The 27,075-nt window shown below is 44.1% G+C and overlaps 1 protein-coding gene across 1 annotated transcript in view; it reads right to left on the bottom strand.

The window, feature by feature from the left end:
* The window catches only part of jakmip2 (janus kinase and microtubule interacting protein 2), a 76,150-nt gene that overhangs the window by 31,918 nt on the left and 17,157 nt on the right, over positions 1-27,075 (bottom strand). The window contains exons 2-4 of the mRNA XM_052103788.1: positions 14,324-14,559; positions 11,001-11,498; positions 8,208-8,417 (exon numbers count right to left, since the gene is read on the bottom strand). Coding sequence (XP_051959748.1) covers positions 8,208-8,417; positions 11,001-11,498; positions 14,324-14,452 — 837 coding nt within the window. The 5' untranslated portion in view covers positions 14,453-14,559. The remainder of the gene's footprint in view (positions 1-8,207; positions 8,418-11,000; positions 11,499-14,323; positions 14,560-27,075) is intronic.

Genomic DNA, 27,075 nt, shown 5'->3' with positions numbered 1-27,075 from the left:
TCGCTGGAGGAAGCTGTTCGGCTAGCGGAGGACCACTTGGCGGCGATCCCGAGGGCGGACGAGCCCTCTTCTTCTCTCTCTCTCTCTCCCCTTCCCTTGTTTCTGCCCATGCCCTCGCCCCCTCCCCTGTGTTTTCTCCTTCTGTTCTCTCCCCAGGGCCCGTTACTGCCCCGCGCCGGCGTGGAGGGTTCCAGAGACCTGTCCCCCGGCCATGGGAGAATGCGCCCTCCCATTCCCCATCTTTCAGCTGCTCTCCTCCTCAGGTGGGGGCGCCCGCCAGCACGAGTGCGGCCGCAACGCCTGGGCCGGCCTGTTGGACTTGCGGAGACCCGGGCCACTTCCGGGATCAGTGTCCGCTGATGGAGGTGGGGACGGTGGTGCGGGTCTCCAACGTCCCGCAGGCTGCCCCCTATCGGGCTGGAGCATACCGGATTCCGGTAAGGATCAGGGGGGGTATTTACCAAGCTTTGCTGGATACCGGCTGCAATCAGACCACCATCCACCAACGCTTGGTTCAACCCGGGGCTTTGGGTTTATCTAAACTGGTGAGGGTGAGGTGTGTGCATGGGGATGTTCACAAATATCCCATGGTGACTTTGGCGATTAAATTTAGGGGGAAAAAACATAGTGTGGAGGCAGCGGTTAGTTCCCGCCTCACCCATCCACTAATCTTGGGTACTGATTGGCCGAATTTTAAAGATATATTAGAGGGTATTTGTGCGGATGGGTCCTGCATAAAGAGGTGTGCGGTGTGCGATGCTTTGGCAGGGGAGGCGGAGCCGGGGCCGTCCTCGGCTGCTCGGAATGATGAGGGACGGGGCGAGGTGGCCGCCCCTCCTCTCAGGGAATTCCCTGAAGGGGACTTTCCTCTAGAGCAGTCACGGGACGAAACCCTTAAACATGCTCTTGACCAAGTGAGAGTGATTGATGGTCAACAGCTCCGGCCGGGGCGTCGCCATTGCATACCCCTACTTTGCTATGATTAAAGATCGGTTATATAGAGTGACGCAGGACGCTCAAACAAAGGAGGAAGTAACACAATTATTGGTTCCACGGAGCCGTCGGGAAATGGTTTTCCAGGCGGCCCACTACAATCCTATGGCCGGTCACCTAGGGGAACGGAAAACACTTCTCCGTCTAATAGCCCGTTTCTATTGGCCGGGCATTGGCGGTGACGTCCGCAGGTGGTGTGCGGCATGCCGTGAATGTCAGCTGGTAAACCCACCGGCCACCCCAAAAGCGCCATTGCGCCCTCTACCATTAATCGAGGTCCCCTTCGAGAGAATTGGGATGGACCTCGTCGGGCCATTAGAACGGTCAGCACGCGGACATCGCTTCTTGTTAGTCCTAGTGGATTACGCAACGCGATATCCGGAAGCAGTGCCTCTGAGCAACATCTCAGCACGTAGTGTTGCAGGGGCACTCTTCAAGATAATCTCCCGGGTGGGGATTCCGAAAGAAATCCTCACCGATCAAGGCACGACTTTTATGTCACGAACACTTCGCGAACTTTACGAGCTCTTGGGCATTAAATCGATTCGCACTAGCGTTTACCATCCGCAGACTGATGGCCTAGTGGAACGATTTAATAAAACGCTCAAGAACATGATTCGTAAATTGCGTACCCGATGACGCTTAGAAATTGGGATAAGTGGCTAGACCCCCTGTTGTTTGCAGTATGAGAGGTCCCACAAGCCTCCACAGGGTTCTCCCCGTTTGAGCTACTGTACGGGCGACGCCCCCGCGGTGTCCTTGACGTCATCCGCAAAGCGTGGGAGGAGGGACCTTCTAATAGTAAAAATGAAATTCAGTTCGTTCTCGATCTTAGAGCAAAACTCCACACATTGGGGCGATTAACACAGGAGAATTTGCTCCAAGCTCAAGAACGCCAACGCCGGCTGTATGACAGGGGTGCTCGGCTACGGGAATTTGCACCGGGAGATAAGGTACTCGTATTACTCCCAACATCGAGCTCTAAATTACTCGCCAAGTGGCAAGGACCCTTTGAGGTCACACGACGAGTTGGGGATCTCGATTATGAAGTTAAACGTACCGATAGAGGGGGCGCACGTCAAATTTATCACCTCAACCTCCTGAAATTATGGAGGGAGGAGGCGGCCTCTGTGACGCTGGCCACAGTAGTTCCGGAGAGGGCGGATCTCGGACCGGAGGTAAACAAAAACTACAATCCTAACACTCCGGTTACTTGTGGAGACCAACTCTCACCACGGCAACTCACAGAGGTTTCCGAGTTACAAAGGGAGTTTGCAGACGTGTTTTCCCCTCTACCGGGCCGTACAGACATCATACAGCACCACATCGAGACCGAGCCGGGCGCGGTGGTGCGTTGCCGCCCCTATCGCTTACCCGAACATAAAAAGAAAATAGTACGGGAAGAATTAGATGCGATGCTTGATATGGGCGTAATAAAGGAATCCCACAGTGATTGGTCCAGCCCGGTTGTTCTTGTTCCCAAGAGTGATGGGTTTGTTCGATTCTGTGTGGATTACAGAAAAGTCAACGCGGTGTCTAAATCTGACGCGTACCCAATGCCCCGTGTTGATGAACTGCTCGATCGGTTAGGTACTGCTCGTTTTTATTCGACCTTGGATTTAACAAAGGGTTATTGGCAGATCCCCTTGACACCAATGTCCCGTGAAAAAACAGCCTTCACTACGCCGTTTGGATTACACCAATTTGTGACGCTTCCTTTCGGTTTGTTTGGAGCACCAGCCACGTTTCAGCGACTCATGGATCGGATCCTCAGACCGCACGCCGCATACGCCGCTGCCTATTTAGATGATATTATCATTTATAGCAATGATTGGCAGCGGCACATGCAACATCTGAGGGCCGTCCTGAGATCGCTGCGCCGGGCGGGGCTCACGGCAAACCCTAAGAAGTGTGCGATTGGGCGTGTGGAGGTACGGTATCTGGGGTTCCACTTGGGTCATGGCCAGGTGCGCCCCCAAATTGATAAAACCGCGGCGATTGCGACTTGCCCTAGACCTAAGACCAAAAAGGGGGTGAGGCAGTTCCTGGGGCTGGCTGGCTATTATAGAAGGTTCGTGCCTAATTATTCAGACGTCACCAGCCCGCTGACTGACCTCACTAAAAAGGGGGCTCCAGATCCGGTCCAATGGTCAGAGCACTGCCAACAGGCGTTTATGCAGTTTAAAGCCGCACTTTGTGGGGGGCCGCTTCTTCATGCACCTGATTTCTCTCTCCCTTTTATTTTGCAGACGGACGCTTCAGACAGAGGGCTGGGGGCCGTACTCTCGCAGGTGGTGGAGGGGGAGGAGCGCCCAGTGCTGTACATTAGCCGGAAGCTCTCTTTGAGGGAGACTAAGTACAGCACCGTGGAGAAGGAGTGTTTGGCCATCAAGTGGGCGGTCCTCACCCTCCGGTATTACCTGCTGGGGCGGGCCTTCACCCTCTGCTCGGATCATGCCCCACTGCAGTGGCTCCACCGCATGAAAGATACTAACGCCCGGATCACCCGTTGGTATCTGGCCCTGCAGCCTTTTAAGTTCAAGGTGGTCCACAGACCGGGGGTGCAGATGGCTGCCGCTGACTTCCTCTCCAGAAATGGGGGAGTGGTAGGCAGGCCGGATGACGCCCCGGCCTGAGTCGGGCGGTGGGGGTATGTGGCAGCGGGGGCGTGGTCAAGCGCCCGTCCAGGAGAGAAAAGCGGTAAGGGCGCTCACACCTGAGCTAAATTATGTCTAACACCTGTCTCTAATTGCAGTAGAGCGAGGAGAGCGGATAAAAAGCCGGCAGCCACAGAGCATGGGAAGAAAAAGAGCTGACAAGCAAACCCAGCGTTTGAAATTATATTGTGTGTGTGTTATTGAAACGACAAGAATAAGAGATTAAAAGGCTTACCTTGAGAGGAAGACTTGTTTCCTGTCCTCTTTCTATTGAGTGGTGTCACACACCCGCTGAACGAATGCACCCCTCCACTGAACTAGTCGGTCATTTGAGTCTGAACGACATGAGCGGAGATTGGTGAACGAAATGGTAAACTCGTTCCCTATCAAAAGCTACACTTTGATGCTGCGCTGAACGTCTTTTAGGAGTGACCAGCTGTGAATATGTGTGCAACACGTCAATGAAATTGACAGGAATTTATAGCCTCTGCTGGTGACATCATCAGGATGCGCCAGTACCAGGGGCTATAAATAGATGCACCACAGGTGCATCATCAGGTCTTTTGTCTTCAGACCATTCTGTGTGTATTGTGATTCACAAGCCTGTCAAATTTTCTACTTTCCTCTAGTAGGAGTTAGATTTGTTAGGCAGTGTGCAGAAATATTTTTCTTCTTTCTTCTGTCACTTAAGTGTGAAAGACAAAGAGAAAATTTGTGATAAACAAAACAAACGGTGTGTGTTTCCCTGTTAACGCCATATGGCTGAATCACACACACACCAGTTTTGTTTTATGCTGCTCTTGCGTTAGAGCGAGGCAGGTGTGAGTGCAGTGAAGATGCTGCGCACTCGTCTCACTTATTTCCAAGAGCCAGCCCCCACCATTTCTTCCAGGGATATTCCGCAGGTAGAAGAGACACTTGTGGATTATCTCTCGCCTGGCTCGGCATTGTCTCCTCTACACTTGTGGGGAAAGCTTATCAGGCAGCAGGTCAGGCTGGTGCTGCCCTGCACACTATGGTAGTGTTGCAGGCTTACCAGGCTGACTTGTTGAAGGACCTTAGTGTGGGCAGTGCGGTCGACGAAGAGGCTTTCTCAGAGCTTCGTCGAGCCACGGATCTGTCTCTCCGGGCGACCAAACAGATCGGGTAGCCGGTCTATGGCTGCTTTGGTCAGCATGGAGAGACACTTATGGCTGAACCTTTCGGGCATCAGAGACAAGGACAAAGTGTTCCTTCTTGATGCCCCGATTTCACCTTCTGGCTTGTTCGGTGACTCTATGAACACGGTCATCACCAGGTTCCAGGAGGCATGAGGAAGCCTTCGGGCAATTCCTTCCTCGCCGCACTCAGGGGGAAGAGTCACAGGCCACCCGGCCACCCTGGTCCTTCTAGAAGGGAGGCTCAAAAACAGAGCATGGCGAATCGTGCTCCCCCTCATAGAGACTGGGGGCCAGCCTGTCACCCTAAGCAGCCCCCAAAGCAAGACCTCAGGGCCGTTATCTCCAGGAAGAGAAAGCCCTGATGGTCTTGTGCCCAGCCTTGTGGGGGTAGGTCCCCCTTGTGTCACATTCACCTGCACCTTCCCGATACCCCCACGAAACCTCTCCATTCCCGCCACCTCTGGTGTTTCGGGAGTTAGCAGTTTCCAGCGAAATGTTGGGTGTTCTGTTGCTTCCTGCAGTAGTCCAGGACATGGAACACTCGACATCCCCTCAACAGGAAGCGTCAAAATTGATACCCATCTCAGAGAACCTGGCAGTGTGGAAGCTACTGCTGGGTGTTTCTATGTGGGTTCTAAGAATAGTAGGAAAAGGCCACAGAATTAAATTTGTTTGCCGTCCTCCGCATTTCAACGGGATGGGTCCCACTACCGTGAAACCAGAACAAGCATGTCTACTATGGAAAGAACTGCAAAATCTCTTGGTCAAAGGGGCCTTAGAACATGTTCCCCTTCCAGAGAGAGGGTCAGGTTACTACAGCAGATACTTCCTGGTTCCCAAGAAGGATGGGGGGTTACGTCCGATTTTAGACCTTCGAGGCTTGAATCGCTTAGTTAAGTCGTTCAAGACGCTAACCATCAAGAATGTCGTGTCTCAAATCCAACATCACGACTGGTTGGTCACGATCGATCTCATGGACGCGTACTTTTATATAGAAAGTCTGCCACAACACAGGAAGTTCCTGAGGTTTGCTTTCAGGGGTGAAGCTTTCCAATATCGGGTTCTTCCATTCACGAAGTGCACGGATGCAGCACTGGCTCCTTTGCGAATCCGGAGCATCCGCATTTTGAATTATATAGACGACTGACTGATACTAGCACAGTCACAAGAACTGTCAATATAGCACAGGGATATCCTCTTAGCTCATCTGGTTTCTCTGGGATTGAGACTCAACGTCAGGAAAGGCATTCTCTCTCCCACTCAGGAAACTACCTATCTGGGGATCGTATGGAATTCGATCATGATGCGGGCACAATTGTCTCCCACTCGAATTGAGACCATTCAGAACACCCTGAGCGAAGGTTGCACTGTTCGTCAGTATCAATGAATACTAGGTCTCATGGCATCTGCATCCTCTGTGTTTCCTTTGGGCCTTTTGCACATGAGACCATTTCAGTTGTGGCTCAAAGCCAGGGGATTTCATCCAAGGGCCAGTCCCATGAGAGCAGGCTGGTGCAGTCTTGGAAGGTGTGAAATAAGAGCTAACAATTCGGACAGTTCCCACTTCTCGTAGTGGATCAGTCGCTATGATATCAAAGGGAGATTTCATGTGATTCATGTTCAAGTGCTTTGTTGTTAATAAAGTGGATGCAATATAAATTCTGTTGCATTTAAAAGAAAATAAATATGATGAACAAAACACTCAATGTACCTGTTATTTAATTCCCCCCATAAGATGTGTCGTTCCATCCATTTTTTGTTTAATAAAGACACATATTTTAGATATTTCAGAACTATGATACCAATCACATATCCCATACAGATATCCCAGTCAGAATACTGGGAATATTCACATATAATTTATACACATAAAAGCCTGATATTAGAGATAAAACAATCTAACATTTTAAAAGTGAACACAACTTCAGAGTTCCTTAAGCCAGTGAGCATTAAGCTGTGTCATCAGCAAGTCACTTCCCATCGTGCTTTCAGTTCTCCAAGCTTTGAAAAAACAACTGCGAAGTTTTTGATATAAAATAAAGCATTTTTTAGCATTTTTATTTTCAGATGGCCTCTGTAGCACCCCCATTTTCAGCTACAGTCACCAAAATTGGTAAATATATAGTTCTCATCAAGCCGTAGAACTTTCATAATTATAGTCATTAGGTCCGCCAAACAGGAAGTCAGCTATGTTGCAGCTATATTGTTGTTGATCTGGTAGAGAATTATTGCTTTCGGTTCAATGCTATTACTGAAAAGACTATCATTTGGTGCCATCTGCAGGCACAAATGTGTAACTTGAAATCTTTTTGGTGAATGGAATCAGAAGAATCAAGTCACTGAAATGAAACAAAGTCACCACCACTATTTGATGTTATCGGGTAGCCAGTCATCTTGCATCCATCTCCTTGTATAACTTTTAAATGGCTCAATTCTTCAGACAGGCAGTTTCACTGCAGTGAAACCCACCTCCACCCCAGCTTCACTTGTCTAGATCTGCTACATGGGGATTGTTTGTTATGTTTGTTTGTGCAGCAGCATGTCAAATAAAAATTCAAAATTCAAATATTCATAGAATTTAAGAAAAATAAATGCACATTCAAATGCTAAAACTATGCATTTGAGTTTTGGATGTGTGCCAAGCAATGGCGATGACTTCAGATCAATTGCATTCTTGTGCTAAAAAAGCCTAGACAAATAGAAACAGAAAGCAGATGTCTCAAGATGCTTTTTAAAGATCTTTTTAACTATACACAGTATCTAAAAAACAGCACTCTTGCACGAGACACTGAATAACCAAAAACAAAGCGAAACAAAGTGTTCCCCCCCTCATTTTACTTTTGACTTAACATTTGAGAATATGGGCCGACTAAAACTTTTAATTGATTTAGATTATGAACATTAGATGAAAATGGAACGCTCTTTTTTTAACAGCCAAGGATGTTCTTTACAATAATATAACAGGTTGCTGTATGGTTTATGTGTTCAATGCGCCCTCTTGTGGACTAAGGAAACTACGCCAATTTAAAAATCAGCTGACTTTAAAATTCTAATTAAATTAGAATTTTGAAAATATTTAAGGTAAAAATTCAAATATAATCTCATGACAAGGTGAGATAACAAAGAAAAAGAAAGCATGTTCATCATAGCTGTATCCAAGTAATTGTTTTGTGTAAATCACATTTTATTGTATTTTTAATAACTTAATAGAAGAAGAAAAAATTAGCGTCAAGTCATTGATCCAAGTATAATGTAAGTATTCAATAAATATATTGCATAAAAAAAATATATATATATGCATATATATTTTGGAAATAAACCTAATATATCCATGTCTCCCATGGGGTCCATAAATCCCTTGCTCTATAACAATAAATCAAAGGTAGTTTCTGTTTACCGGACTCCCGCAATGCTCCGCTCCATCTCCAGCGCGGCCGGGGATCTCTCTCTTTGGGCTACCCAGGCAGCATTCTGCCTCTTTGACCAGAAACAGCTGCTCATCGAGCGCATCCTTCTGAAACTGCAACTTCTGCATGGAACCTGTTGCTGTTTCCAGCTCCTTCTCCAATGCGAAGATTGTTCTGTCTTTTGCTTTGATTTCATCCACCTGCACAGTTCAATAGAGTCACACTGGGTTTACCTCTTAAATAGAGAAGCTTATTAACTATTACAGGACCATTTGTTCACAGAAAATATGAAAAAGGAGGCATAGAGTTAGTTAGTTTTAAGCAGAACTGGCAATAAGTCACTTTCAAAGAAATTTACTCCAATGACATATTATATAAGAAGCTGCTAATGGCACAACACCAGCCAATAAATGTCCTTGTGTTAATGTTTATTTTCTTCCTGCTTTCGCCATGTATTTGAACTAATAGACTGGTAATATAGTCGACTCTTACTAATTATACAGTATGCTACTAATTACACGAGTCTTAACTTCAAACAGCCAATCTACAACATCAGACAATGTTAAACAGAACTACAAAATAAAGAGTGACATTGTGATAGAGTGTCAAATAACAGGACGGTTACTGAGATTACGCGACTAGTATTCGGCTTGTCATGTGAACCCAACATGGCAGCCCCCATGAGGAGACCCTCCCCATGTAGAATAAAACTGCTTTTATAAGGTTACTGACATTACAAAGGTCTACACCTCACACAAGTAATCATAATTTTATACATACAGTGGCAAGAAAAAGTATGTGAACCGTTTGGATTTATCTGCATTTATGTATTAATTTGTTTTAATATCTGGTTTGATTTTAATCTAAGTTACAATTATGAACAAAAACAATCTTTTTAAACTAACACTGCATAAATTATTGTATTGTTTTTGTAAATATTGAATACATCATTCAAATATTCACAGTATAGCTTGTAAAAATTATGTGAACCCATAGGCTAATGGTGTCAACAAAATCTTAATAATTAAAGTTAGAGTTGGCAATCCTGGCATCTAACAAATGAAACGAAATTGGAGGTGTGGGTTAGAGCTACTTTGACTTATAAAAAGCACTCGAACATTTTGAGTTTGCTGTTCACAAGAAGCATCTGCTGACGTTGACCATGCCTCACAAAAATAGAGATCTCAGACCTACGATCAAGAATTGTTGCTTTGAATAAAGTTGGAAAGGGTTACAACGTTATCTCGAAGAGTTTAGATATTCATCTGTCCACAGTTAGACAAACTGTCTATACAGTAAATGGAGAAGACACTGTGACTACTCTCCCTAGGCTTTGGGGCCTGGACCGTTTGCCATCATTAAGGGAAATACAGGATAATGTCAGGGTGGCTGTGCGCCAGCTGAAGCTCAGTAGAAGTTGGGTGATGCAGCAGGACACTGACCCTAAACATCAAAGTAAATCCACTACAGAATGGCTTCAATTAAAGAAAATCGGGAGAGCCTCAACAGAGATGCTGCGGAATGCCCTCAAGAGAGTCAATCACACCAGACATCCTAAGAATATGGCAGAGCTGAAGCAGTTTTGTGAGGAATTATGGTCCAAAATTCCTTTGGAATGTTGTAGAAGTCTAATCCGCAGTTTACGGAAACATTTGGTTAAGGTTATTGCTGCCAAAGGAGAATCGACCAGTTATTATATCCAAGGGTTCACTTACTTTTTCCACAACAATGTGAATATTTAATGGGATGTGTTCAATAAAGACATGAAAGATTATAATTGTGTGTGTGTTGTTAGCTTAAGCACTTTGTGTTTGTCTGAACTTGTGACTGATGAAGATGAGATCACATTTTATGACCAATTAATGCAGAAAACCAGCTGATTACAAAGGGTTCACATACTTTTTCTTGCCACTGTATGTTTCAAAATTGTAATTAATTTCTTCAGGAGTAAAACTTTTCTTCATTCTCAGAGGTTTGTGTTTTGTATATTCTCATCAGGAAAACATCACAATGTAATTAACATCAGCTAAACGTCTTAAAAATATCAGATTTACAAACAGTCTAAATCGTAAAGGTCTCAAAGACATCTAATGAATGTCTTATTGACATCCGAGACATACTAATTGAAATACGTCTTAAAGACATGTTGCAGATGATCCAACAATGTAAGAAATACGTTTTACAGATGGAAACACACACATCAAATAGATGTCTGGTGGCAGTATTTGCATATATACTTAAAGAATCAATACAAATCAAGCTCAATCGACAGCATTTGTGACATAATCCCTAATTTATTCACAAAGACAAAGCAAAATTTTAGGTTACAGTGAGGCACTTAAAATGGAATTGAATGGGGGCCATTTTTGGAGAGTTTAAAGGCAGAAAAATGAAGCTTATAATTTGATAAAAGCACTTATATTAATTCTTCTGTAAAACTCATGTATCATTTGATTTTTATGGCCGTTTTAGGGTTTACGGTGTAATGTCCTCATGGCAAACTTGTAAAAGTGGATAAAACGTTACACAGAAAAGGTTGGTAAATGATTTTATCACACTAAAATCATGTTAATGTCTTGTGTCTACACTTTTCAAATAGTGAGTATTTTAACGTTTTCTGACTGGCATTCACCTCCATTGTAAGTGCCTCCCTGTAGCCTTGATTTTTGCTTTTTTTAAGAAAAGGAGGGACGATTAACTTTCTTTTTGTGGTTATCAACATTATGCCACAAATTCTGTCTTTGTTCTACTTCTGCACCTCAAGAATGAGAATAACGGCTCACCAGTCGTCTAATATCTCGTTCACAGTCCCACTTGATCTTGGATATTTGATCCTGGTGCGCTTGATGCTCAGAGCGCAAGTCACCCGCCTTCATCTTGTCGGCTAAAATCACTGTATTCAGCGCTTCATCCGTCTGCCGTTTGGAGGACTTTAGCTCTGCTATCTCCTGCAGCAGTTTTACACGTTCCTGGTCAAAAAATCGGCGGGCCTCCTCTCTGGCCTCTAGCGTTAGCGCAGTACGTATTTTCTCACCACTGCCATCACGCAATGCACTAAGTGCAGTCCTCAAACGCTGTATCTCGCCTTCTTTGATCTTTGTGGTACGGGCTAGTTCTTGTTCGTGCTGCTTTGTTAGCGATTCCCTTAGTGCGGCAAGCTCCTTTAGCTTCTCTTCGTGCCAACGGGCGCGCTGCTCCGTCAATGCAACAGTGTGCCGGTGCTGCTCCTGCTCGCGGATGCGCTTGCCTTCCTGCACCTTGTCTCGCTCCAGCTTGGTCACCTGCAGAAACAAATGAATGAGTAGCTGGCCATACTAACCATACTAGCATAAATGCTTGATACATGCTTGTGCTTTTTGTAAAACAATATGCATTTAGCCAATATTTGTTCTAGAAGGAAAAGACAAGTCAAGCAGGAACTTAAATTAATGATTTGTTGTCAGGAAATCAGTACCTAAGATGACCCAACATCTCTGTAAACATTTGGATAGCATCGTAGCTGAAGGGCATGAAGTGCTACCACAAGTTATGATGGCATGTATATCATCCTCATAAAGTATATGAACATTGTAGACATGCTTAAAAATGTCTGAATGCTATAGCTTTAAATAACAACATATTGAACCATATTGATTCCAATTTCATGGAATAACTCTATTTGTGAATTCACCCTAAACTATTTTATTAGTCATTTAAGTATAGGAGAGCACCAGAAACACTTTGTGACACTATCACCATGGATAACAATCTGCATTTGTGATATGTGGCTAAATGTGTTTGCTGAAGAAGGCATTCAGATCAGAGCTTCTTGTCAGTTCTTCATTGTGAGAAGAAGCTCATAGGTCCCGTGACAAGACCACAAGAGCCCGCCCCAGTGAATGAATTACTTTTTCAAACACAACCGAAGTGCTTTTCCAGGTGCTGGAGTCATTAATGCAACAGGGAGTTAACTTGGCCAAGTTATCATTAATGCCCTCCTGCACGGAGACTTCGACTTCCTCCGACTGGCTAGCGAATACCAGAGAAAAACTCAGCCAGTGAGACACTGACTGGCTTTAGGCAACTGGTGTCGCAGTGATTTTTAGTGGATGTATGAAGTCAGTTTCTCTTAAGTAACCACAGGTGGAGTTTACCACGTCAACTATGGACATTTTCCACTAACTTATGACAATCGTAGTGTCAAAACACTTTTTGTCTTCATTTTAGTCACTATATAGATTTTATTTTTATCATGTAACCCTTCTGTCTCCGGTCATTTTTGACCGATTTGATTCGATTTTTTGTTTCCTTCGTTTCCTTCATCGGAGCAGTACAAGGCTTGGTGACTTTTCCTATATTTTCTATCTGAACAAATAGAAGATTGTAGAAGGCAAAAGGACAATGCATGTTGTATTGTATGTACTATACCTGAAATGTATTGGTTTTGGTGTGTAGTGAATGTTATTGTTTGTGTTTTGTCAAGACCAAAGATACATTTTCCGCCATGGCTGGACAATATAATAAACTCTGAACTCATAACTCACATAAAAAATTGCTAACTATAGATCTTATGAGTCTGTATGATTTTCTAGACATTATTATTTATTACAAGACTTTATAATAAACAAGATTTCTTCATCTTTAGTTTATTAAAATTTTTATGAATAATTTGTTTATTTCTGTTCGTTATCTTGTTGTTTATCACCATTCTGTTTTTTTTCTTGTTGTTTATTACCTTTCAGTTCATTATATTGCTGCTTGTTATTACCTCACTGACTTAATTTGAATTTGCTTTTCATGTTTGCCAAAATAAATGGTTTGTAACAAAATACTTACTGTAAGTATTTAATAATATCATCTAAAACTATAATTTTTCAAAGTTTAGCTTTTTTATTTGCAGTCAAACTTGACCATGTTGTTACAAATTGTCAACAACACCAAAAAAAAATGCTAAACTTTGACAAATAATAGTCTTTGATCATTTCTAAATATATATCCAAATTCATGACTTAATATCTAGAAATTAACTTTGATATAACATTGGTCTACAGTGACCAGGCAGCATGTGTGGATCTCTACAGCCATCTTGTTATTATTGTCATTTCATGTATATGTATATGCTTTTTCCCCAGCAGATGGCAGCAGATCCTCCAAATGTATAATTTAGAGGTAAATTAGGCCTGAATACCATATAATTCCAAAACAAATGCATACGTTTAGTGTTATTACTTTAGTGTAGTTAGTTTTATTACATTTCTTTTAAAAAATACAATAAAATAAATGATTACTGTATCCGGTCAAATGTGACCAGGGATACTAAGAGTGTCGGCATGCAACGAAGAAACCTAATAAACTTCTTTTTGTGAAATGTTTTGCTTGAAAAGTGTGTTTGTGTTACCTTTCTTTAAAATAAATGCCACTTGCTTTGATATTTATATAATGCAATGACATTCTTTCGAATATACTTTTCTGAGGCCACTGCAGATTGTGAAACTTTCATTTAACTGAAAGCCAAAGGGGATCAAAGTCAAGCACGATTTCAAATGACAGAGGCTTTTACAAGTGTTTCTATATGTCACAGGGCATGAAGGTTCACTTTGAATGTTACAGCTCAGGATTGGTTTCTTCATGCTTTTCAGAAGCAAAGAAGCACTCGTGACCTTCCGTAAATGAACTTGCATTACTTGCCCATTGTGACACCAGTGAGTGATAGCGGACCAGTAATATGCACACTCTGTGCTCAAACTTCCAACCTTGATCCCATCACAAAAACTAAAGGTGCAGAAGTTATTGTTAGCTCTAAATTCAAAGAAAAATGCAATAAGATTGAATATCCTGGTGTGACGTTCCTATGTGAAGTGATTCAGCGATTCAGAGAATTCTGTCATGATTTAGTCCTCTTTTCCCGTGCAATGAAAGAGAATGTGACAAAGGCTTGCATTCTGTCTAACATCTCCTTTTTGTGTTACAATGAAGAAAGAAAGTCATACGGGTTTGGAACAATCTTCATGTTTGGGTTTGGATTCCTTTAAGGAATAGAGCACTTTTTGATGCAACTGGGGAAAACAAAAATCCATTATGAATAATCCAGTGTGGATGGGTGAAAATGCTCTGCTGTTTTGCCTACCTTGCATTTTTCTTGATGCAGTTCGATTTGAATATCAGTTAGTTTGGATCTGAGATCTTCATTGGCTGCCTGTAAGGCAGAGATTAGCGCCTCAGGCTTCTCGCCCTTAGCGCGTCCTTTCTTCGCCATTGGATCAGACGCAGAGGTTCCTCAAACACTCTCACTCATCCATCACTTCACGTTACATTGACGTTTCCAGTTCCGTCTTTTCCTCATTATCCTTGCAGTCAGAATACCTGTGGACGTAAATGAAAACACAAATTACCGTTACTGTTTACAGTAGAGATAATGAAAAGGCAAACAAAGCACACAGTGTTATAGACACTACCTTCAATTGCAGGGTTGGTGGATTAACGGAATACATGTAATGGGATTATGTATTTAAAATACAAAATATTAGTAACTGTATTCCACTACAGTCACAATTTAAATAGTTGGTATCAGAATACCCTTAGCTGCTTAGAGCGCTATAAGATGCTCCCTTGCTCCCTATTTAGTGAATGACTTAACCTCCCGTGTGCTGTCTGTCTGCACTGGTCTCAGAACAGTTTAAAATGCATCTTATTTTCATCCTAACTCCATATAAAGCCTCTGAAAGCTACATTTTTCAGCTTTTGGATGCATCCATTGATTCTCAATATGTAAATGCACAGTAAATATAGGGTATTTGAACTGACTTGAGCATACAGTCCATGAATGTGGTCATTGTGATTAACAGCATGGCGTTTCGTGATAAATTGCTCAAATTTAAAAAATGGTATTTCAGATGAAACTAGAGACTCAAATAGGTTCAATGTAATAAATGAATTAGGTTTCTTACCAGAGGTAGTTTTGTTGCCATTTCAACCAAACACAAACTCTGCTGTTTTGTCACATGACTCTGTACTTTGAAAGTTTAACCCTGTACTGACAGCCCAGAGTCTCCTGAACTGAGATCAGTCAGTTTAAATTAAATTAAATTATGTGTTTAATTTAAAACCAAAATACAATGTCCACGCATGTGAACGCGAGGTCGCACGAAATTAAGATAAACTAAAATGCTATTTTTATCCATTATACATGCTGGCATTATCATATTTTTTTTATAGCAAATCCAAGTTAGATTAAAAAAAAATTTTATTTGATGTTAGGGCAAAATTTGTATTCTTGATGAGAATATTTGTATTGTTTTCCTGTAAAAAATATCAAACAATTCTTAAAACGATTTGATTTATCTTCTTTTATAAACAATGCATTAGATATTTGGGTTTTCAGAAAATGTATTTTTAACATTTTTGTTTTACTGTACTGGCAGTTTTTATAGTCAAAACAAGTGAAAAAATCAACCAGTGCTGAAGAAGTAATCCAAAGTATTTAGAATATGTTACTGACCTTGAGTAATCTAATTAAATACATTACAATTGATAATTTACAGCAGGTATTCTGTAATCTGTAGTGGAATACATTTCAAAAGTAACCCTCTCAACCCTGTTCAATTGTGACAAGTATGTTAAAAAGGAAACTTGTTCACATAGTTTAAAAAAAAAAAATAAAACTTCATTTCAGTGGTGGCATAATTTCCACTAAGACCTATGATTTTTCCACTATTAATGTTTTATCAGAGTTAAAGTAAAGTGCATGCTTGAGATTAAATATTAGACAAGTGATGTTTGACAAAAACAATGAAAAATCCCTCAGTAAATCTCAAAGTAAATGAACCAAAGTCTTGATGCTAATTTTAAGTTGTTTAATCAATTAAGTTAAAAATACATCAAAATTGCAATTCACACAAAATAATTACTTAAATACTCCTCTGCTTTTTTCTAAGTTAAAAGTAATTATGATATTTTTCAAAAAAAAATAAAACATATTAGATATTTCAAAATTTTTATGAAAGGCACATTTTGTTCAGGTGAAATTGAGTAACCCCAGAGACTATTTAGCAGAGATGGGCCACTTCTATTAAAATGAATGTGAGAAATTGTATCGCCCAATGGTCAACGGATAGAAAATAATGCCTGCCTTACAGGTAAAACCCAATCAACTTTTAAATACATCGCCTGTCTATCAACTCAAGAATGCACATAGCTCAGCAAGCAAAGATGCCGACTACCACACCTGGAGTCGCAAGTTCGAATCCAGGGTAACCTGAGGAAGAAGCACAATTTTACTGTTGATTTGACATATGTTCTTTGATTGTAATCCTGACCAACCATTTTGGAGATTTCAGTCTTTCCCCATTCAAGTAGATAGGATATATATATATATTATTGAATTTTTCCACAAATGAGCCGCTTGCGAGCAACGCATCTTTTTAAAGATGTCGTTCCACAAGAGTTCCTATTGCGAGCATCCCGCCATCAGAACATGAGTCTCAAGATGCTTCACTCAAGATTTGCCCTTTTTCTGAGGGACGATTCCATCTTTTGCACCCTCCCACCTGCCTCCACATGAGGGGGCACAGCGCGCAACAAGGTTGAGCTGGATGGATACTAAAACTAAGTAATGACTTATTCTGTTCTGTTCTGTAATGTAAAAGCATTTTTTGATCAAACATGTTTCATATCATTCAAGAGGTTTCTGAGGAGTGTGACTGATAACATCATCTCATTCCCTCTTATCTCATTCCCTTCCAACAAAATCAAGTCACTAGTAAGGTTTCAGAGATTAGTAGAATCCTGTAAGTATCAGTGTGTCCCTCCCACAGGAACCATATGGAATTCTTTGTAAACATAAAAGGCAAGCTTCAAAGGACTTGCTTGCAACCCCATATATTGTAAAACCAGATCCTGGATAACATCAAACATACACATATAACAATACGGAAATAACAACAGAATCGCTTGGTATTGAAAGAGAGATGACAAAGGAATCAGGGTTCTCTGTAGTCAGAAGTAACCCATTAGTTAAGTAGTTATTTATGTACTAAAAGGCTAAACGGCGGACCGAGATTCTATAAGGACTTAGCCAAGTAGAATTAAATGGGAATACTAAGAGTAGGACCGAGAATCTGTAAAACAGAACTTAAATGACTGGGGCTATACGATGAGTCGAGAATCTATATGAACTTAGCCAAATAAGACTAAACGGATCAAACTGAGAACCTATTGGGACTATAGTCTAAAACATACTAATATCTGAAACTGATGAGTTTTGTATAGATACATTTTCCCATCATAAATCAACACTTTCCCCCAGACAACAAATCTTCTTTTTAGGGGTTCAGCTCAACTCTGTGAGCATGCGTGCACAATTAACGAGCGAGCGCAATCAGGCCATTCTTCAGTGTCTATCCCAGTTCAAACTTATGTCTGTTACACATGAGACCTCTCCAGTATTGGCTCAAACCACATCTACTAAAACACATGCGCATTAGGGTAACTTGACACTGTCTGGTTGCTTTAGCACCTTGGACAGTTCCAGACTTCTATCAGCAAGGTGTAATTCTGGGTCAAGTATTCAGATGAAAAGTGGTTACCACAGACACATCCAACACAGGTTGGCACCTGAACAGGTGCGAAGCAAGAGTGGCACTTAAGAGATTTTCATTCTGATATTGTGAATCGCCACGTTCTGATTCATTCGGACAACACAACATTAGGGGCGTACATAAAATCGCCACAATTAATGAGTATGACACAATGCCTCCTTCAAGGGAGCAGCCATCATCTCCTCTCCCACACACGTTCCAGGCCACCTGAATTACAGGGAAGATCTGTTGTCATGCCAGAGAGTGCTACTGAGGGAACGAAGACTTTACCCTTAGAAAGTTTTGAGGATTTAAGAAGTAGTCAGCAAAGTGGAAGTCGACATGTGAAATGCCCACTGTCCCCTCGGGTGCTCCATGCCCCAAGCCCCGCTGGGCATGGACACATTGGCCCACAAATGGCCTCCAAAATGCAAATAAGTGTTTTCCCTGGTACGCGTCCTTCGTTCTGTCATCAGCAAAGTCCGAGAGGACAAGGAAACATTTCTGTTGATGGTGCCGAAATGGCCCAATCAGTCCTGGTTTCCGGAGATGATGGAAGTACCAAACACAGGGCATGATTTGGCATCCCCAGCCTGTGCTGTGGAACCTACAAGTGTGGCTTTTGAACAGAGAACATCAAAACAGCCTTAACTGCCTCTGTCATAATAAACACAGTTTTACAGGCTAGAGCACCGTTGACAAGATGCCTCTATGAGCTAAAATAGCAACTCAAACAGTCGTGTGACAAAGAGAAAAGACCAAGTAAATTGCTCCATAGCGGAGATCCTTACATTCCTTTAAGAGTGATTAGATGCTGGTCTTACCCTATCTACGCTTATGTAGCAACTATCTTGGTGTTCCATACTCCAGATGCAGGTTCTGCTATAGGCAGAAACAATCTGATCATAAAATTCCCCTCGTCCTGCAATGATACCGACTTGGGACCTAATTGCTTTCATTAAAAAACACACTCCTGTTGGCTTCGGCCTCATTCAAAGGTTTTGTCAATGCCCTTCAGGGCTCAGGTGGTCCATCTCCAAGCCTTCTGACCACCACTATTTATTTCATTTATTTCATTTATTTCAACTTTCTGTGCATAATAGGGTTCAAAACATTGTTACTATGAATGCAAACTCTAATGGTAAATGCTAAATGCAAGGTGCTAGCCTGCCATTAGGAGAAACTTGGGGTTCAGTGTCTTGGGGTTCGAGTGGGCCGGGATTCGAACCACCAATCCTGCAATTAGTGGCCGACCCACTCTACCACCTCAGCCACAGCCGCCCCATACAATGAATTCACAATAATACAACAGAATACAATGAAAAAGACACTCTATTAGCATAACATAATAAATAAATATTTCCAACATTCTTTTGAATGTCGATGTACTAAAATAAATATTTGATGCCATGAGTGTACCTTCATTTACTATTACTATTATTTTGAATGGCCATGGAAAATGAAGCAATGTGACAACAAATTTACCTGGTCGCAAAAAGTAGTAGTAGCAGTTATTAAAAGTAGGTTAATTTTCCTGATGAACTTTCACCTTTTGCTGACCCTTTATGCTTTGCAGAGCTAATGTGTGCTTCTAAATCACTTGCACCTTTATTAGCAACTGACACATAAGTGCTAGCTTTACATGTCATACATTCTGCTTCCCACGGATCACGACCTGGATGAAAGCATGAGAATTTTTGGTGCAAATCTTTTGTAAATTTGCATTTCATTGCATTCATTTGGGCATTGTTTCCACTCAGCTGTCATTTGCTGCTTCTGTCAAGCATCTTTTTGATGGCGAACACAACAGCGTTTCACGCGTTCGCAGAGAGATTGACAGGCAGGAATTTGGCCAATAGTTGCTGCAAGCCTCTTATAATCAACCAATTGGCGCGTGAGAAGGCGGGACTTACAAGGAGGGGTTAAAGCAGATGCACATCAAAATGCAACTAAAGCCGAAACCCAGACATTTTCGCAAATTTAGAAATCCCAGCCAGATGCTTTTTAAGGTCCCAAAAAGAGGATATGTCTGGTAAAAAGAGGACGTATGGTGCTATTCACAGCATTGCCAGCTGCTGCCTTGACAACATGTGCAGTAAACCAGACTCCCACGCAAACATACTGTGTCGCACAAGTGGTTAGATGCTAAATCCAGGATGTTGGCCACACTAAACAGCAGGAGCATTCGCTGGTGTCGATCACACTCCTACAGTATGCACACCGAGACCAGAGGGTTTGTTTTTAACTGCGAAACGTATAATCTTGAGTAGACCTTCATTACATAATGGGATGATGAAGAGGCATTATAACATGATGGTGATTAAGAGATTGTAAATGAAGACTGTGACAACTGTGTCTCTAGATTCAGCAGATTATCTCCTCACAGCTGTCAACACATGGGTGAATTCAATAAACAGTTGTGCCACTATAGAGTGTGATATTTCAGTGCAAATTCAGTGAGAATATATCTAACTATGAGGGTAACCACTCACACTGCGTGCTTCAAAAAGCAATATAACTGGACAGCAACATGTAGTAAATCTTGCAGAACACAAGCTCTGACTCAGCAGTCTCTACCACTGAGCTAAAAACAAGGGAGTAGTGTGAATATTTAAACTAAAGGGTGGGTTATGATAGGTAACACTGAATGTTTTATTCACAAGCACTCTCACTTCTAACATGCATCCTGTGCCAGTGGTTCTCAACCGAAGGGCAAAAATATCACTGAAAGCAACTGAAGAATATTAACAAAATGCTTACATCACCATAATAAAAAAGTATAGTAAAATGTGTTTATGACAGCATATATTTAGACATTATTGACCCCATGAAAGTGTTTGACGATTGAAGTTTTCATTAGTATTATTGGTCCATTTTCACTGGAGTGAAAGGTTGTACATTTTACATGCAACATTTTTGTTTTTGATATATTAAAATTATAATATTTTGCCAACTTTTAGGAGTTCACTTGCATTTAAATGGCCTCAATGCTAACAGACATGGGCTGTGTCCCAATTCATCTACTTATAATATGCACTAAAAGTGAACACATTTTTTTAATGGAAATCTGTCTACTTTTGAATGTGTTTAGGGCCTTCTATCAAGTCATAAAATCACACCTTGAAACCAAAGACCCTCAGTCGCATTGTTATGTGCATCCAAATACTTCCTTCGAAGTATTTGTGGTAGCTGAAGTGGTAGAGCATGGTCCTAGCAATGCCAAGTTTGGGTTTGATTCCCAAAGAACATGCAAACTGATAAAATGTACATCTTCACTGTAAGTCACATTGGATAAACATTCAGTCTGCAGTACCGTCAAAATTCCTCATAGCCACAAGTCTATCAAACAAGATGCAAATGTGTTTAGCATGTGATTGTGGGAAACATGGAAGATTGGCAGTGGAAGATAATGTTGGTAATGTCATTTGTACCAGTTGATCTTGCCAACTACAGTCTGAGATTTAAAAGAGCTTTTTGATGTTGGCCAAATATTTTGATTATGCTGTTTGTGCTAGCTTATTGATGCTCTGTTGATCCCCAATGCTAGTATCCTAAAGCTATTTAGTCTCAGCCCATGCCTGCAGTTCGCTCACTGACTGTCTGATGCATATTGCACACCAAAATGGAGCGCACTTTCTTTATGCAAATACATTGCCGGCAGTAAGAAGATGATTTGTATCAGTCCTTCTGAAAACAAAGCTGTGTTTACAACGCCAGATTAAAGGAATATTCTTGGTTCAATACAAATTAAGCTAAATTGACAGCATTTGTGACATAATGTTGGTTACCACAAAATATAATTTGACTTGTCCTTCGTTTATTGAAAAAAGCAAAAATTGCGGTAACAGTAAAACACTTACAATGGAAGTGAATTGGGCCACATATAAAAATTATAAGTGTTTACATGATTTTAGTGTGATAAAATCTGTAATTTTACTACCATTATGGCATTTAATATATTACAGTGTTTACCAGCGATATTTTTAAAATGGCATAAACTGTATGTGGCAGCGGGGGCGTGGTCAAGCGCCCGTCCGGGAGAGGAAAGCGTTAAGGGCGCTTACACCTGAGCTAAATTATGCCTAACACCTGTCTCTAATTCCAGTGAGCACGAGGAGAGCAGCATAAAAGCAGACACAGAGCCTCCAGTCGGGAGAGACGACAAGCCAACTCAGTGCGCTTGTATTACTTTGTAAAGAAAGAGAATAAAAGCTTACCTTGTGCTGAACACCTGTTTCCTGTCCTCCTTCCTGTGGGAAGCGTTACACTGGTGCCGAAACCCGGGACTTGTTCATCCAAGTATGGAGATGGGTCGCCCCTTAGAGTCCTCCCAGCTGACGGAGGTCCTCCAGTCCCTCGCGACACTACACCAGAGCCACCAACAATCCCTGCTTGAGCTCCGGCAGGACCAGGATCGCCGGTTTTTTGAGATCATGCGGGCTCAGGCAGAGGACCGGCACGCCATCCGGAGCCTCCTCAGCCAGGAGGCCGCGCCGGCCACAGCCGCGACCCCGGACACCCGCTCCACGCTGCCCCGCCCTACGTTACAGAAGATGGGGGTAGCAGACGATCCTGAGGCCTTTCTGGATTTGTTTGAGCGAACGGCAGAAATCTGGGGCTGGCCGCATGAACAATGGGCAGCCCGCCTAGTTCCTCTCCTGTCCGGGGAAGCTCAACTCGCGGCTCAACAACTGCCGGCAACTAACCTCCTGGCCTATACAGACCTAAAAAGAGCCATTTTGCAACGGGTCGGTCGGAGCCCGGAAGAGAATCGTCAGCTCTTCAGGGGCATGAAGTTGGAAAAGTCCGGTCGCCCGTTCGCATTTGCCCAATAGCTCCGGGACGCCTGTCAGAGGTGGCTGCTCGCAGGGGACTGCGACGTCGAGGGTGTTATCGATCAGGTGGTACTGGAGCAATTTAGTCAACGGCTGCCTCGGAAAACGGCGGAGTGGGTCCAGTGCCACCCCCCGGCGTCGCTGGAGGAAGCCGTTCGTCTCGCAGAGGACCATCTGGCGGCGATCCCGAGGGCGGACGAGCCCTCTTCTTCGTCTCTCTCTCTCTCCCCTTCCCTTGTGTCTGCCCCTGCCCTCGCCCCCTCCCCTTTGGTCTCTTCTTCTGTTCTCTCCCCAGGGCCCGTTCCTGCCCCGCGCGAGGCGTGGAGGGTTCCAGAGACCAGCTTCCCGGCCTTGGGAGAATGTACCCTCCCACTCCCGTCTTTCAGCCGCTCTCCTCCTCAGGTGGGGGCGCCCGCCAGCACAAGTGCGGCCGCAACGCCTGGGCCGGCCTGTTGGAGGTGCGGAGACCCGGACCACTTCCGGGATCAGTGTCCGCTGATGGAGGTGGGGACGGTGGGGCGGGTCTCCGACGTCCCGCAGGATTATACCGGATTCCGGTAAGGATCAGGGGGGGTATTTACCAAGCTTTGCTGGATACCGGCTGCAATCAGACCACCATCCACCAACGCTTGGTTCAACCCGGGGCTTTGGGTTTAGCTAAACTGGTGAGGGTGAGGTGTGTGCATGGGGATGTTCACAAGTATCCCATGGTGACTTTGGTGATTAAATTCAGGGAAAAAACCATAGTGTGGAGGCAGCGGTTAGCCCCGCCTCACCCATCCGCTAATCTTGGGTACCGATTGGCCGAATTTTAAAGATATTTTAGAGGGTATTTGTGCGGATGGGTCCTGCATAAAGAGGTGTGTGGTGTGCGATGCTTTGGCAGGGGAGGCGGAGCCGGGGCTGTCCTCGGCTTCTCGGAATTCCCTGAGGGGGACTTCCCTCTAGAGCAGTCGTGGGACGAAACCCTTAAACATGCTCTTGACCAAGTGAGAGTAATTGATGGTCAACAGCTCCGGCCGGGCATCGCCATTTCATACCCATATTTTGCCATGATTAGAGATCGGTTATATAGAGTGACGCAGGACGCTCAAACAAAGGAGGAAGTAACGCAATTATTGATTCCACGGAGCCACCGGGAAATGGTTTTCCAGGCGGCTCACTATAATCCTATGGCCGGTCACCTAGGGGAACGGAAAACACTTCTCCGTCTAATAGCCCGTTTCTATTGGCCGGGCATTGGCGGTGACGTCCGCAGGTGGTGTGCGGCGTGCCGTGAATGTCAGCTGGTAAACCCACCGGCCACCCCAAAAGCACCATTGCGCCCTCTACCATTAATCGAGGTCCCCTTCGAAAGAATTGGTATGGACCTCGTCGGGCCATTAGAACGGTCAGCACGCGGACATCGCTTCGTGTTAGTCCTAGTGGATTACGCGATGCGATAGCCGGAAGCAGTGCCTCTGAGCAACATCTCTGCACGTAGTGTTGCGGGGGCACTCTTCAAGATAATCTCCCGGGTGGGGATTCCGAAAGAAATCCTCACCGATCAAGGCACGACTTTTATGTCACGAACACGTCACGAACTTTACGAGCTCTTGGGCATTAAATCGATTCGCACTAGCGTTTACCATCCGCAGACTGATGGCCTAGTGGAACAATTTAATAAAACGCTCAAGAACATGATTCGTAAATTCGTACACGATGACGCTAGAAATTGGGATAAGTGGCTAGACCCCTGTTGTTTGCAGTACGAGAGGTCCCACAAGCCTCCACAGGGTTCTCCCCGTTTGAGCTGCTGTACGGGCGACGCCCCGCGGTGCCCTTGACGTCATCCATGAGCGTGGGAGAAGGGACCTTCTAATAGCAAAAATGAAATTCAGTTCGTTCTCGATCTTAGAGCAAAACTCCACACACTGGGGCGATTAACACAGGAGAATTTGCTCCAAGCTCAAGAACGCCAACGCCGGCTGTATGACGGGGGTGCTCTGCTACGGGAATTTGCACCGGGGGATAAGGTACTCGTATTACTCCCAACATCGAGCTCTAAATTACTCGCCAAGTGGCAAGGACCCTTTGAGGTCACACGACGAGTAGGGGATCTCGATTATGAAGTTAAAAGTACCTATAGGGGGGCGCACATCAAATTTATCACCTCAACCTCCTGAAATTATGGAGGGAGGAGGCGGCCTCTGTGACGTTGGCCACGGTAGTTCCAGAGAGGGCGGAGCTCAGACCGGAGGTAAACAAAAACTACAATCTTAACACTCCGGTTACTTGTGGAGTTACTCTCACCGCGGCAACTCACAGAGGTTTCCGAATTACAAAAGGAATTTGCGGATGTGTTTTCCCCTCTACCGGGCTGTACGAACATCATACAGCACCACATCGAGACCGAGCCGGGCGCGGTGGTGCGTTGCCGCCCCTATCGCTTACCCGAACATAAAAAGAAAATAGTACGGGAGGAATTAGATGCGATGCTTGATATGGGCGTAATAGAGGAATCCCACAGTGATTGGTCCAGCCCGGTTGTTCTTGTTCCCAAGAGTGATGGGTCTGTTCGATTCTGTGTGGATTACAGAAAAGTCAACGCGGTGTCTAAATTTGATGCGTACCCAATGCCCCGTGTTGATGAACTGCTCGATCGGTTAGGTACTGCTCGATTTTATTCGACCTTGGATTTAACAAAGGGTTATTGGCAGATCCCCTTGACACCAATGTCCCGTGAGAAAACAGCCTTCACTACGCCGTTTGGATTACACCAATTTGTGATGCTTCCTTTCGGTTTGTTTGGGGCTCCGGCCACGTTTCAGCGACTCATGGATTGGATCCTCAGACCTCACACCGCGTACACCGCTGCCTATTTAGATGATATTATCATTTATAGCAATGATTGGCAGGGGCACATGCAACATCTGAGGGCCGTCCTGAGATCGCTGCGGCGGGCGGGGCTCACGGCAAACCCTAAGAAGTGCGCGATTGGGTGTCTGGAGGTACGGTATCTGGGGTTCCACTTGGGTCATGGCCAGGTGCGTCCCCAAATTGATAAGACCGCGGCGATTGCGACTTGCCCTAGACCTAAGACCAAAAAGGGGGTGAGGCAGTTCCTGGGGCTGGCTGGCTATTATAGAAGGTTTGTGCCTAATTATTCGGACGTCACCAGCCCGCTGACTGACCTCACTAAAAAGGGGGCTCCAGATCCGGTCCAATGGTCAGAGCAGTGCCAACAGGCGTTTATGCAGATTAAAGCCGCACTTTGTGGGGGCCGCTTCTTCATGCACCTGATTTCTCTCTCCCTTTTATTTTGCAGACGGACGCTTCAGACAGAGGGCTGGGGGCCGTACTCTCGCAGGTGGTGGAGGGGAGGAGCCCAGTGCTGTACATTAGCCGGAAGCTCTCTTTGAGGGAGACTAAGTACAGCACCGTGGAGAAGGAGTGTTTGGCCATCAAGTGGGCGGTCCTCACCCTCCGGTATTACCTGCTGGGGCGGGCCTTCACCCTCTGCTCGGATCACGCCCCACTCCAGTGGCTCCACCGCATGAAAGATACTAACGCCCGGATCACCCGTTGGTATCTGGCTCTCCAGCCCTTTAAATTCAAGGTGGTCCACAGACCGGGGGTGCAGATGGCTGTCGCCGACTTTCTCTCCAGAAATGGGGGGGGGAGTGGTAGGCAGGCCGGGTGGTGCCCCGGCCTGAGTCGGGCGGTGGGGGTATGTGGCAGCGGGGGCGTGGTCAAGCGCCCGTCCGGGAGAGGAAAGCGGTAAGGGCGCTTACACCTGAGCTAAATTATGCCTAACACCTGTCTCTAATTCCAGTGAGCACGAGGAGAGCGGTATAAAAGCAGACACAGAGCCTTCAGTCGGGAGAGACGACAAGCCAACTCGTGCGCTTGTATTACATTGTAAAGAAAGAGAATAAAAGCTTACCTTGTGCTGAACACCTGTTTCCTGTCCTCCTTCCTGTGGGAAGCGTTACACTGTATTTTTAACATTTATGCACTGGCCCCATTCACTTACATTGTAAGTGCATCACTGTACCCACAGGTTGTTTTTTTTTTGTTTTAAATAAACAAGTCAAATTCTATGTTTTTTTTTTATCCCATAATTCAGATGTTTATTAAAGGTGCTGTAAGTGATTTCTGCATTCTGGAACTTCCACCAGACACCTCCTTTTTCCAAAACCCAGCACTTCAAAGACACGCACACCCAGACAAACACATTAGAGACCGTTGTGTCTGAGCAGAGGGCGATTGGTCCCCCTCAGCATTTCGCCATCTGACCGAGTGTTTCTCCCCTGTAAACACATGCACAATGATTGATGGGCAGAAAGCCTTATGACTGGCTAAACAAACGATCTGCCCACGGACATCTTTTCCCCCCACTGTTTACAGAGCCTAAGGCTGTTACAGAGACAGGTATGATACTTCATGGCACCAATTTCAGTGATATCTGATAGGTAATAGAGGCGTTG

The sequence above is a fragment of the Xyrauchen texanus genome, chromosome 34 (genome assembly GCF_025860055.1).
Source record: "Xyrauchen texanus isolate HMW12.3.18 chromosome 34, RBS_HiC_50CHRs, whole genome shotgun sequence".
NCBI classification, from domain to species: Eukaryota; Metazoa; Chordata; class Actinopteri; order Cypriniformes; family Catostomidae; genus Xyrauchen; species Xyrauchen texanus.
This window is presented reverse-complemented; position numbering and strand designations above follow the sequence as displayed.